Here is a 12,229-nt window from a genome sequence, read left to right on the forward strand (position 1 = left end):
AAAAGGCCGAAGTCCCACCAGCCAAAGGTAGTCACCCCCATGTCACTGTGTTTGATACTGTCCATTTGTCTCTACTCTGTCTAATCATGAAAATACTAATATCTTTAAAGTGCCTGAGGTGCCCAAGGCTGCTGTTCCAGAAAAGAAGGTGCCTGAAGCTCTTCCTCCCAAACCGGAGAGTCCTCCCCCTGCAGGTAATAATGACACTACCAAAACTATTATTTTTTAAAAGAAAACTCTCTTCTTAGTATTGTAAAAATCTGTTTGTAAAATATTTCCTATGCTTTAGTCGACTCTAGCATTAAAATGAGCTTGTCTCTTTCAAGTGCATGAGGAGCCTGAGGAAATTGCCTGGGAAGAGCCTCCAGCGGAGGTTGTGGAAGAGCCAGAGCCTGTTGCTCCACCAAAAGGTACTTGGCCGGCTGCTAGGTGTCCTTAGCCAATTTTCCACCCCTCTTGCCCTGAAAATTCTGGGTATTTTGAGCTTTTTGTCTTATTTCTCATTCATCTTCACTGATTCTAAAAAATAAATTCTAATATCTTTAGTGACCGTGCCGCCCAAGAAACCCGTCCCAGAAAAGAAACCACCTGCTGTCATTGCCAAAAAACCTGAACCACCACCAGTGAAAGGTATTTCTCACTGCCATTAACCTCCGACAGAAAAATGTCTGTCTTTCAAGGGTTGGGTTCCACTGCTATACCTAGTGATTTTCATGTAATTGAAACGATGAGCTAAAAACAACTAATATCTTTTAAAGTGCCCGAGGTACCCAAGGAAGTTGTTCCTGAAAAGAAGGTGCCTCCCATGGTTCCCAAAAAACCAGAAGTCCCACCTGCTAAAGGTACATATAGCTGTCTAACATGTGATGGAGGATAAAACCTCCAACTCTTAAAAAGTATTTTGTTCTATGCAAATGTGATGAATGTTTACTAGCGACTCTTCATAATGTTAAAATACTAATGCCTTTAAAGTGCCTGAAGTTCCAAAAGAAGTTGTTCCTGAAAAGAAAATAACTGTTCCCAAGAAGCCCGAAGTCCCACCACCTAAAGGTACATGTCCCTAATGAGATTCTGCAGGAAAGCACTCACTCTGGCTTCAAAAGTTACTTATTATAGGAAACCCTGTTGTTTGTCAAACTTCTTATATTCACAATTACAAACCTGCCATTCTGGATTTTTAGGGTTTAAAAGTTTTTAAATAACATCATTGGTTTAAAAACAGACAAACAAAAATAACTGATGCATCTATTATGTGCATCAAAGAGTTTACTAATATGGTTTTGTTAATCTGCATAGGCCACATTTCTCTCCCTGCTATGCAGATCTCAGAACAGATTACTGGCCTCGTGAATTTTGTTCTTGGATTTGTCTCTAGGTTATTTGACCTAGATGTGAACTAGAGGTGGTATAAATTTCATGTACTTCTCAACTATCCAGAAGTAAATCTAACTAATATCTTTAAAGTGCCAGAGGTGCCAAAGAAACCTGTCATAGAAGAGGAACCAGCCATTCCTGTTCCCAAGAAAGTAGAGTCTCCTCCTCCAGAAGGTACACGTAAGACCATTAGTGAGCTTGCCACTCATGTCAGCTGCTAACTTAAGCCTTGTTCCTCTTTTTTTCTTATTCAGTATCTCTTGGTCATTTTCTGTCCTTTATTTGTCTTAATCATTCTTAATTAGCTCTGATTTGGGTTATCAATCAGCAACATCTACATAGGGCATCATAAGCTGTATTAAAGTTTCTCTAATGCGCACAGAAAGTAGGACAGAACTAGTGACTATAAATGACACTAAATGCCAAAAGGGCTTTCCAAGCATTCAAATCAATAGAAACAGAAGTCAGTGCAAATAAGATAGATTTCATCTTCACAAAACTAAGAGAAATTATTAATTAAAACAAGGGAAGAAATCAGTTACTAGTTTTTATGCTCAGTGTTTTGTGCATTTTACACTATTGTTCCATACATGGAATTAAAATTAACTATCTTTGAAGTATATGAAGAACCAGAGGAAATTGCACCTGAAGAGGAAGAGCCAGTTCCTGTTGCTGAAGAGGAGCCAGAAGCCCCACCACCAGCAGGTACAAGGCAGAATCCTGTATTGTACAGGAAAATACATCATTTGATTTTTATATCTATTATGTATCTTCTTCAAGGTAAAATGTAGGTCTCCTCTCTTTCTTGAAATTCGACTTCATTGGCAAGAACAGAAGTCATTTGCACACACAAAGCTATAGAATTTTACAGTGTGCATACCAAAGGGATGGGTGTGATCTTCTTTATTCATTCATTAGTGTTCAGCTTTTCATTGTAATCATTTGACTCAAAGAAATTCCTATCTTTCAAGTGCCTGAAGAACCCAAGAAGATTGTTCCAGAGAAGAAAGTTCCTGCTATCAAAAAACCAGAAGCTCCACCTCCTAAAGGTACTTACAGTAAAATAAATCAATATTTGCTTCATTTTTGTGTGCTGTCTAAAATTCGACTGTCTTTATTATGTATTGTGTTGTATTATGCACATTACTGTTAACTAAATGTTTTGTCAAATTAACATGTACATATTGCATCTTGCAATTTTATATTATTAAATGCTACTAATATCTTTAAAGTACCTGAGATGGCAAAGAAAGTTGTCCCAGTGAAGAAAGTCGCAACTGTTAAGAAGCCAGAAATACCAGCAGCTCAAGGTATTCCCATCATCACTGATACCATTAGTATCATTGTTTTTTTAAAGTAATCTGTTGTCTGTCCTTGTTGTTTCAAAACTAGGGACAAAAATGTCCTTATTTTGTTTCCAATAATGTTAATACTTCTCCATTAACTGCATATCCTTTATTCTTAACATTTAAAATGTTTCTAAATACTTTTTTTAAAATACAACTAATATCTTCAAAGTGCCTGAGGTGCCCAAGAAACTTGTTCCAGTAAAGAAGGAACCTGTGCCTGTTACCAAAAAACGAGAAGCCCTGCCAGAAAAAGGTACCTACCATGAAGAAAAAATACAGATTTCCCTGAATACTGTCGTAGCATTTTAATAATAGTTCTTATGCAAAACCACATTTCACAGATGAAAATGGGGAAATAATGAGGGCAAAGAGAAAAAAAAAAAAGAGATAGATAAGCAGGAGAAAACAAATAAATGAGATTCAGTTGTGCTATGACAGGGTTCCATGTGGTAGCAAAGCACCTCCTCTGATCCAAGGGGTAGAACAGCTCAATTCAGCATATTTTGCTGAATGTCCTACCACTAAAAAACAGCATACTAGAAAAAATAAGATCTGGTCCTATCTTCAGGCAATTTCAAGGTGGTAAGAAGAAAGCCCAGCACAACTCTCATAGAGACAGGAAGTGATCACACCTACAAGAGTATCAAGGGCTATAGAAACACAGAGCAAGGGAAGATAAATTTCAGGAAGAGACATCAGGGGAAAGCTGTATGAAAGAAATGAAAATTTAAGTTTTGATGGATTTTGACAGTGTATAGCAGTTGAGGAAATGGTTTTCTAGGCAAAGGAAAGATTTTTCATCGAAAGGCACAGAGGTAGAAGAGTCTAGGAAGTTCAAGGACCTTCAAATATATTTGTACAATTTGAGTATGAATTGGTTGTGGGGTATCTTGAAAGAGAGTCTGGATATAAAGCTGAGGATCATATTTTGGAGTTCTTTGAATGCCCATATCGAGTGTGTCCTTTATTCTGTAGGCAACAGGAAGCTTCAAAGGCTTTGAAGCAGGTGCACCAATCAGTAGAGGTCGGGCTTCAGAAAGATGAATGGCAATAGTTCCAGCTGCTGGAAGACAGTGCTAATAGTCAAGAGCCACTGCAGATATTTAGGGTCATTAAGAGTTGGACAAGATCAGTGGTGGTAGAAATGTAAAAAGAGTGAGAGAGATGGGAGATCGAATTGGTGTCTATTATGGAAACAAGGAAGTAGAGGAGCCCAAGATGATTGTAAGGGTTGTAGCTAGATATCCATAGGAATGGTTCATTGGGTCGCTAATTAACATTAGAAAGAAGATAGTGAATATATCTTTCACTTTTCAAATATAGAAGCTGGGAATATACATCTGGAGCTTAGGAAAGAGAATGGAGCTGGAGATGTAGATCTAGAAGTCATCCACAGAGAAGTAAGAGTTGAGAGTGCAGGAGTGATTGTTCACAGAATGTAGAGCCAGTTTTTTAAAGCTTCAGAGTTAGACCAGTGGAGAACACTGGCATTTAAGGGTACACAGCAGAAGAGAAGCAAATGAAGAAGGCTGAGAAGACTCGTTTATAAAATTGGAATGTCCAAAAGTGTGCCATGCCTCCAAAGCCATATTATCCACTAAGTCTTATAAAGTTCTTTCCACTGTATTCTTTGCCTGCTGTTTGTAGAATCTTGCACATCTTCTAAATTCTTAATAGTAAACAAAATCAATATCTTTAAAGTGCCTCAAGTACCAAAGGAAATCATCCCAGAAAAGAAAGTGTCCATTCCTATTCCTGAAGAGCCAGAAGCTCCACCCATCCAAGGTACACGGCTGCTCTATAAATCTTGGAAAGATGACAATTGTCTTCAACATCTTGCTTTGGTTGCAGATGGGTTTTATGTATTTGTCTGCTGTCTGTCTTATGTAGTGAAGTTGTTGATATTTTGGGGTCATCTGAAGAATATGTTATAGAGTTTAACTAAGTTGATATGTTGCAACTTAGCAGTTGGACGATTCCATTGTGAATATAGTCTAAAATATAATACTGTGTTTTTTAAGTTGAAGAGTCTCCTGAGGAAATAATGTATGAAGAAAAAGCATCCATAACCATTGGTAGAAAAGTGACTCCCCCTGTTGAAGGTATATATATATGTAGATATATATATATGTATATATAAATATAAATATTTTTAATCTCTTAAAGACTCCTGCTAGAAATAAAAAAACTATTCATAAGGTGATATTCTTTCTTGAAATTATATACAGAAGTATTCCAGCATATGCTTGCTTCATTTTTCAAATAGTTACACTTTTTTGAAGTAGAATCTTTAATTTGATTTTTCTTGATAGTAATTAATAATTCCCAGAGATACAGTTTACAAGGCAAAACTGGGAAAATTGCATTGGATTCTCAAACAATAACCCCACATCAAATTTTAAAAGTCATCTCATTTGCCATCAACATACATCAAATAAAGTAGTAAATAGAATGTTTAAGTATAATAGAAATCTTACCTCTTTTTCTGTATAATTTGTATGAATTGTATATTTTTGTTTTTGTGACTACAATCTTTACATCTGTGTGAAATTCGTATGAGTCTTTGTGAAGAACTTTACACTCTCATGTCCTCTGTCAACATTCTTTAAAGAACGTGAAATTCAAAAGTATGTTGAGCCTGAAGAACCTGAACCTGAGCCACAGCCAGAAGAAATACCAATACAAGGTATTCAGTTAATTGGACTTAACTCTTCATCATCATGTTCTTCATCTTCATATATGTTTTATGTTCTACATCTGTGTGTAAGATACTCTTTTAAACGTGCATTTCATTTTTATGTATCGATGTCATTTGTACTGTTGATCTCATGTCAGTGTGGCTTACACAGGTATTTCCTTTGTTTTTATTAGTGCCTTCACCATATTTCTCATCATCTGTGTACAAATTTTTGTGTTTTATGTTGGGTACTGTTTTATGTTTTATGTTGAATACTAATAGGAATTTAAAAAGCAAACTTTTTACTTGATATATATATGTATGTTTAAATTTCTACTGAGTATACCATATATCCACATGCTAATTAACATATACATATACTAACCCTCCTGAAATACTCTTTCAAGAACCTGAACCTGAAAAGAAGGTTATTGAGAAACCAAAACTCAAACCAAAGCCTGCGGCACCTCCTCCAGCTCCACCAAAGGAAGATGTGAAGGAGAAAATATTCCAACTTAAAGGTATAAAATGCCGCTCCCAAGTTTTATTAATCTGCTTCAAACTTCTATTCAGTCATCCGAAACGGTGCTTGCAAGGCATGTATTATTTTTAAAAGTGTGTGGCTTTCAAACATGATTGAGCTGTGGGAATTGCATAGAGATCTGTGTTTTCTACTGCCTTCGGGTGCTTTGTCGGGACAGGCCTGACAGAAAGGGCATCATTGCTCGTTGTTAGCTTCATCCTAGACATCTGGATGCAGGGGCTGTCCAACTAACTTTCTTATGGAGAACGGGTTCTGATTTCAGAGTGTGATTGCTATGCATATCTTTGGGATCTTGTGCATTTGGAATGTATAAGAAAACTTTGCATGAAACTTTTAATGTTGCAGTAACAAATTTATACAAAAGCCAAAACTTTGTTCTTAAAGAATTTCATGTGTTTAAAAAATATACTATAAGTAATATATTTATGGCATTGATAGCTGATACGTGCTCACATGCCATCAAAGGAAAGCATATAAATTACCCATCACTGCTACCCCACTTTTTTTTTTCTTTTGCAACTTAATAAAAGCCCAAACTGTGTCTTATGGTGGTCCTCGGCATAGCCAGAAAGAGTGATTACGAATACATTTGATACCCAGCATCTCTTCTCATTGTTAAATTTCCCTTCATTCTTTTTGTATTTAGATATTTCTTTGAACTGATGCAATATTACTTAATTCTTAAAATGACATCTTTAAAAGCTGAAATAAACTGGTGATAACATATTATTCTTTTTATGGTAATACAATGTTGTCTTATTGATAGTGTCATGAGATTTCTTAATCTAAAATAATCTAGATATAATCTTAGATGAGCACTTTCCCATGCTTACCTACACATGTACAAAGTCAGAATCTTCCAGAGTAAGACTGCTTCTCATGATTCTTGCCCCTCTTCACCCCTCCTGGCCAGCAGGGGTAACTTTCTGGCATTTTAAGTCAGACATAGAAAATGGGCACCTCTTACAAGGCTACCCATCTGTTCATAGTCCATGAAGACACACACTTAATACACTTTCCCTTAATATAAACTTAGAGGAAAATTTCTTCTTCTTGCAAAGAACAAAAATTACCTTCTTTCTTCACCAGACTTAAACTTACTACTCACCATCAGAGTAAAAGGGCAATGTTTTCATGGTTTGAATGCTTCCTGTGTGTTCTTTGATGGCTGCTCTTGGCTGTTATCAATACTGTTTGGCTGTAAGCAAAGCTTGGTTTTGACTCTTTGGAGCAGATATTTAATAATTTGCTTCAGATAAGTCTAAATATACAAATAATAAAATTAAGATCATATTCTTTAAAGCTGTTCCAAAGAAGAAAGTTCCTGAAAAACCTGAAGTTCCAGAAAAAGTGGAGTTTAAGCCTCTGAAAGGTATCTCACAATCTGGAAAATGCATTTCTGTGCAGTATCCCTCCACTGGGTTCCTTCCTCTTCCTGTCTTCTAGAATGTTCTTTCTTTTTTTTTTTTTAATAGAGTAGTCTCATTTATTTCTTGTATTTTTGTAGTTTTTATGGTCCTGGCTCATGAGTGTTGCTTCCTTTGTCTCCCATCAAATTTCACACATTCATGGATATTGTTTATCTTTGTCTCATCTACATATGTCTTCTTGCATTTTCCTCAACTTAAAAATATTAAATATTACTGGTTAGCTGAAATTAGCTTCAGGACACACCTTGGGTTAAAATGCAAAGACCTAATAGTAGAAAGCTTTGGAATTTCACCTGAACAACAGTATTTTGGCCAGTGTTAGAGCACTAAAAATAAGTCATGTCATCCTTCTATACTATTGAGATGATTCATAGGGATTTCCTCAGGGCTTTCCTGTCACTCTCTCGTCACTGACTCCAAGACGTTCTTTCAGGCGTCAGATCTCACTGGGAGTTTTAGGGAGCATTCAGGATTGCTGCAGGTCATTTTTCAAAATTCATTTCTCTTGACACACTTAGACCCTAAAGAAAAATAAATGGATCATAAATTTTAGAAATTTTTCCATTTAAAATAAAGTTATTAATTTTTCCAGTAAGTATAATGGGTAGCAGCATTCTGTTTAAGTCATCAACACATCCAGACCCAGAAATTGAATCTGTTCTTGATTCACTCTGGAATTTTAGAAAAATCACCCATCTGAATATACATTTCCTGACTTACAAAATGGAGATTACAAAATAATATTACTATGGCTGTTAACTAGTAATGGAGGAAAAGCCACTTAAACATTAAAATGACATGTAATGACATATAATGACTTTAAAAATAATAGCTGCAATGGTGTGTTCTGTACCTGAGTCTCAAATGTCAATAAGACCTTAAAAATAAAATAGAAATACAGAAAAACAAATGCAAAGATGTATTTCCACTATGTCCATTATATGAGTAAAGAATATATGCCATCCTTACATTAATTAGATGCATGGTCATCTTTCCACGTTTGATCAATGAAAATAGTTATACATTGAGAATACTGGTAACTCTAAAATAGTATTAAAAGCCAGCATAATTTAACATGGATAAAAAAATTTAATGTTGAAGTGTGAAATTTTACTTGAAATACTTGACAGAAAAAAATCATTATTTAAAATGAAATACATATTTACCTTTTATATATTTAAATTTTGAAGTTATGCAAAGTTATCTTTATCACACTAAAAAAAACCTATTTAGGGGCACCTGGGTGGTTCAGTCAATTAATATCTGACTCTTGATCTCAGCTCAGGTCTTGATCTCAGGGTCATGAGTTCAAGCCCCGTGTTGGGCTCCACAACGAGTGTGGAGCCTACTTAAAAAACGAAAACAAAACAAAACACCTACTTAATGAATTGCAAAAATCCTGCTTAAAGCACCAAATGGGAAATTTTTTAGAAATATCTAAAAATTCAGATTTCACATGAGTAAACAAATAGGCCATTAAGTGATACAAATAAATAATGTTTTAAGCTGATTTTCATTGACATCACTAGAGAGATAAGGTGGTTCAATAGTCACCCAGCATTTCTCTTTTTTCCACTCAAATCCATGAGGGTTGTAGGAGAAGGAGGAGGCTGCTCTGTAATATCATCCATCATGCCCAATAGTCACCAAAGATGCAAGAGAGAATGAACTTAGAATTCCTTGGGTCCCTTTTAGTCTAAATTCAAGAACATTTTCTTATTCATTAAAAATGAGCTCCAAACCAGCTCTCAAATTCTAGAGTTTTATAATTTTAGGTCAGTATTATTTCAAAAGGGAGATCTTAAGAAATGATATTTTCCTTCTGTTAGGAAAGTAAGAGTGGTACTTTCACAACATCAAGGTCATCAGCCAGATCCCTTAGCTTTCTTCTCTCACCAGTGGAGAAGACTGGATCAATGACACTAACACTTACCAGTATCATTTTAATGTAATAGACAGTTGAGATACCAATGTAGATTTGAACAATCTACAATTGTAGATTGGGGCAAAGATGCTGTTAAGAACCCTGTATTTGATCAAAGATTCATAAAGTCAATATAGAGTAACATCTTCTACCCTCATTTAAGTTGACTATATTTGCTTGCAATAAATTCAACGGAATTTGTCACAAGGCTATATAAATGTTTGCAGAGGAAATACCTTGAAGTGTATTATTTGCTTTTAAATTCTGTGATACTATTTTGCAACAAAAATTATTATGCACTACAGTTAACGAGTTTTGAAAGAGACCTTTTTCTTGTTGAAATTTACTTTTATATGAATTTACTTCAAAATTTGAAATCATATTCTTTTAAGTGCCTGGAAGTGAAAAGAAAGTTCGCAAATTACTTCCTGAACCTAAACCTCAACCAAAGGAAGAAGTTGTTCTCAAAAGCGGTATAGTATTTTTCAACTGTTTTGTTAGCTTTAAATTTACAAAAAGAATAGACTTGAAAGCTTACAAAATGTTTGTCTGTTGGTTTTCTTTTAATCAGATTACCTATTCATCAAAATTCATTTATAGTTGCACTGAAAATTGGGAAGGTTATCATTTCTATAGTTTTTTTCAAAAAACAAATTTTGTGAGCATTCACAGTTTTGAAGTTTACATGCATGGGCATAACTAAATTGATCATACTCTAAGCTAATAATAATGACCAAAGCTGTCATATTCATACTCAAATTATGTAGTAAAATACACTAAACCTATTAAATATTCTAAATTAGACCAAACTTCTTAAAACTTCTAAATTCAGTATTCAGTTTTAAAGTGTGATGCAGGATCATCAGAACTAATAAATAACATTTTTCTAAAAACTGAACATTTCTTTCTATTAATAAAATCTTAAAGAATTGGAAGCAAGATATTCATAGGAAGAATCGAGTTCTAACATTTTCTTCACACAGAATTATGGGTATCTAGACTACATTTCTTTGGATATCTCCACTTAAGTAAACTTTATGCTTATTTAAATACTCCTCATTATATTACAGTGGTGAATTATGAATGGAATCTGTTGCTATTCAAATTATTCATTTGTGTTTTGGTCATTTTTGCAACAGCATTGTCTCTGAACAACAGAATGCCTATGTACGTGGATATAAAGTGACTCCCAGTGTTATTTTAATTAATTTGACTACCTTTGATTTAAAAAAAAACAAAAAAAGCACTTCTAGCATAAAGGCTAGTTGTCCAGCGTACCAGGTCGCATGCTTTTCATTTTCCTTGCTTTGTGTATTATTTGCTTGTCAAGTGTGCTCAACATCTTCACTAGTTTGTCTGTCTTGGTTTACATATAAACCTTTTTGTCTTTTAAGTTCTAAGAAAGAGGCCTGAAGAAGAAGAACCTAAAGTAGAACCTAAAAAACTAGAAAAAATTAAAAAACCAGGTAGGAATCTCAGTAACAATTACCTTTTAACAAAATGGACATTTAACAAAAGGTTTATCTTGTAAACATCATTGGAGTTAAATATAAGCATAACTTCATATTTTGTCTGTGAACTAGTCTGTGCTTTCCATTGTCTGCTTTCTGTTTAAAGATCTTTATAGTAATTTCCAAATCCATTCATGTATTTTCCCATACTTCATTATTGTTATTATTTTGCCCCTTGTTCTTCTGGTAGCAGTGATTGTGAAATAATCAGGTCGGCTGCAAAATAACTACATGGGAGGGTGTCAACAATTGTGGCACAGAATTCGGGGGCTTTTAAGTGGGTTGATTGTTATCAATAGCCTATTCTCAAAGGGTGTATTTATTGGGAACTGTTACGGAAGTGATTTAGGAAGGGAGAGCTCAAGAGTTGTGACACAAGTGGGTGGAATAAGAAAAAGTAAAATAAACTGAGAAACAGTCAAGGAGAGAAGATAGAAATTAATTGATACAATATAAGGTTTTGTTAAAAGCCATTAATAGAGCTTTTGAAAAATAGTTTGATCTGATTATTTCAGGTCAGTTGATTTCTAAGTATTCAAATAACACTAGAAAATAATCTCATTATCTTAAAGTACCAGAGCCACCTCCGAAAGTTGAAGAGGCTGAAGTACCTCCAGCTACTGTTACGAAAAGGGAAAGGAAAGTTCCTGAACCAGTAAAAGGTACAAACTTAAGGGCACTGTCTTAGTTGTCTCTAAAAATGCAAATATGCGTCATTTAAAAAATCATCACACTGGCATTAGGATGTGAACACAGGACCTTAATCTATTCATCACATACGCTTTAATTTTCTTTACCATTTCACTCTTAGGTGTACTTGGCTAATGACCAGACACTTGTTAAATTTAAAATAAGTTTTAAGCACTAGGGAAAAAATGGATAATGAGGTGAATAACAACATTAGAACTTTTACTATATTTCCAAATATTTTGTTTCAAATGCAAAATAAACTTAGATCAAATACTTGATTTGGTGACCATATATGTTTAAATTCTACTATCTCCCAAGATATATTAAGTCTGCTCAATTTTGGTGTAATTTAGTGAAAAACTTCAAAAATCTTAAAAAAAAAAAAACTTCAAATAACCTGCTTACAACTGTGAATTATTTTAGTGCCTGAAATTAAGCCAGCAATACCTCTCCCTGGACCTGAACCAAAACCAAAGCCTGAACCAGGTAAGCAAGCCTATCCCCAATGTCAACAGCATATTCCTTCATGCTTCTTTTTTTTTTTTAAATGTAAGAAACTTTATATAAATCCTTTTTGTCTTTTTTATTTTATGTTAATCACCATACATTACATCATTAGTTCTTGATGTAGTGTTCCACGATTCATTGTTTGCATATAACACCCAGTGCTCCATGTAGAACATGCCCTTTTTAATACCCATCACCAGGCTAACCCATCCCCCCATCCCCC

General features: G+C 34.6%; 1 protein-coding gene across 22 annotated transcripts in view; it reads left to right on the forward strand.

Annotated features, from left to right (window-relative positions):
* The window catches only part of TTN (titin), a 270,727-nt gene that overhangs the window by 144,635 nt on the left and 113,863 nt on the right, over nucleotides 1-12,229 (forward strand). For 18 of the 22 annotated variants that reach the window (XM_081814067.1, XM_081814082.1, XM_081814078.1 and 15 more), the window contains 19 exons: nucleotides 111-194; nucleotides 327-410; nucleotides 547-630; nucleotides 759-842; nucleotides 973-1,050; nucleotides 1,465-1,548; nucleotides 1,993-2,079; nucleotides 2,346-2,423; nucleotides 2,607-2,684; nucleotides 2,893-2,976; nucleotides 4,425-4,508; nucleotides 4,745-4,825; nucleotides 5,335-5,409; nucleotides 5,808-5,921; nucleotides 7,248-7,316; nucleotides 9,691-9,771; nucleotides 10,693-10,764; nucleotides 11,382-11,471; nucleotides 11,923-11,985. In XM_081814067.1, the coding sequence (XP_081670193.1) occupies nucleotides 111-194; nucleotides 327-410; nucleotides 547-630; nucleotides 759-842; nucleotides 973-1,050; nucleotides 1,465-1,548; nucleotides 1,993-2,079; nucleotides 2,346-2,423; nucleotides 2,607-2,684; nucleotides 2,893-2,976; nucleotides 4,425-4,508; nucleotides 4,745-4,825; nucleotides 5,335-5,409; nucleotides 5,808-5,921; nucleotides 7,248-7,316; nucleotides 9,691-9,771; nucleotides 10,693-10,764; nucleotides 11,382-11,471; nucleotides 11,923-11,985 (1,554 nt within the window). The remainder of the gene's footprint in view (nucleotides 1-110; nucleotides 195-326; nucleotides 411-546; nucleotides 631-758; nucleotides 843-972; nucleotides 1,051-1,464; nucleotides 1,549-1,992; nucleotides 2,080-2,345; nucleotides 2,424-2,606; nucleotides 2,685-2,892; nucleotides 2,977-4,424; nucleotides 4,509-4,744; nucleotides 4,826-5,334; nucleotides 5,410-5,807; nucleotides 5,922-7,247; nucleotides 7,317-9,690; nucleotides 9,772-10,692; nucleotides 10,765-11,381; nucleotides 11,472-11,922; nucleotides 11,986-12,229) is intronic. The other 4 variants (XM_081814090.1, XM_081814083.1, XM_081814068.1 and 1 more) reach the window with 3 other exon arrangements.

Source organism: Leptonychotes weddellii, chromosome 3, assembly GCF_054177405.1.
Source record: "Leptonychotes weddellii isolate Sample4059 chromosome 3, ASM5417740v2, whole genome shotgun sequence".
NCBI classification, from domain to species: domain Eukaryota; kingdom Metazoa; phylum Chordata; class Mammalia; order Carnivora; family Phocidae; genus Leptonychotes; species Leptonychotes weddellii.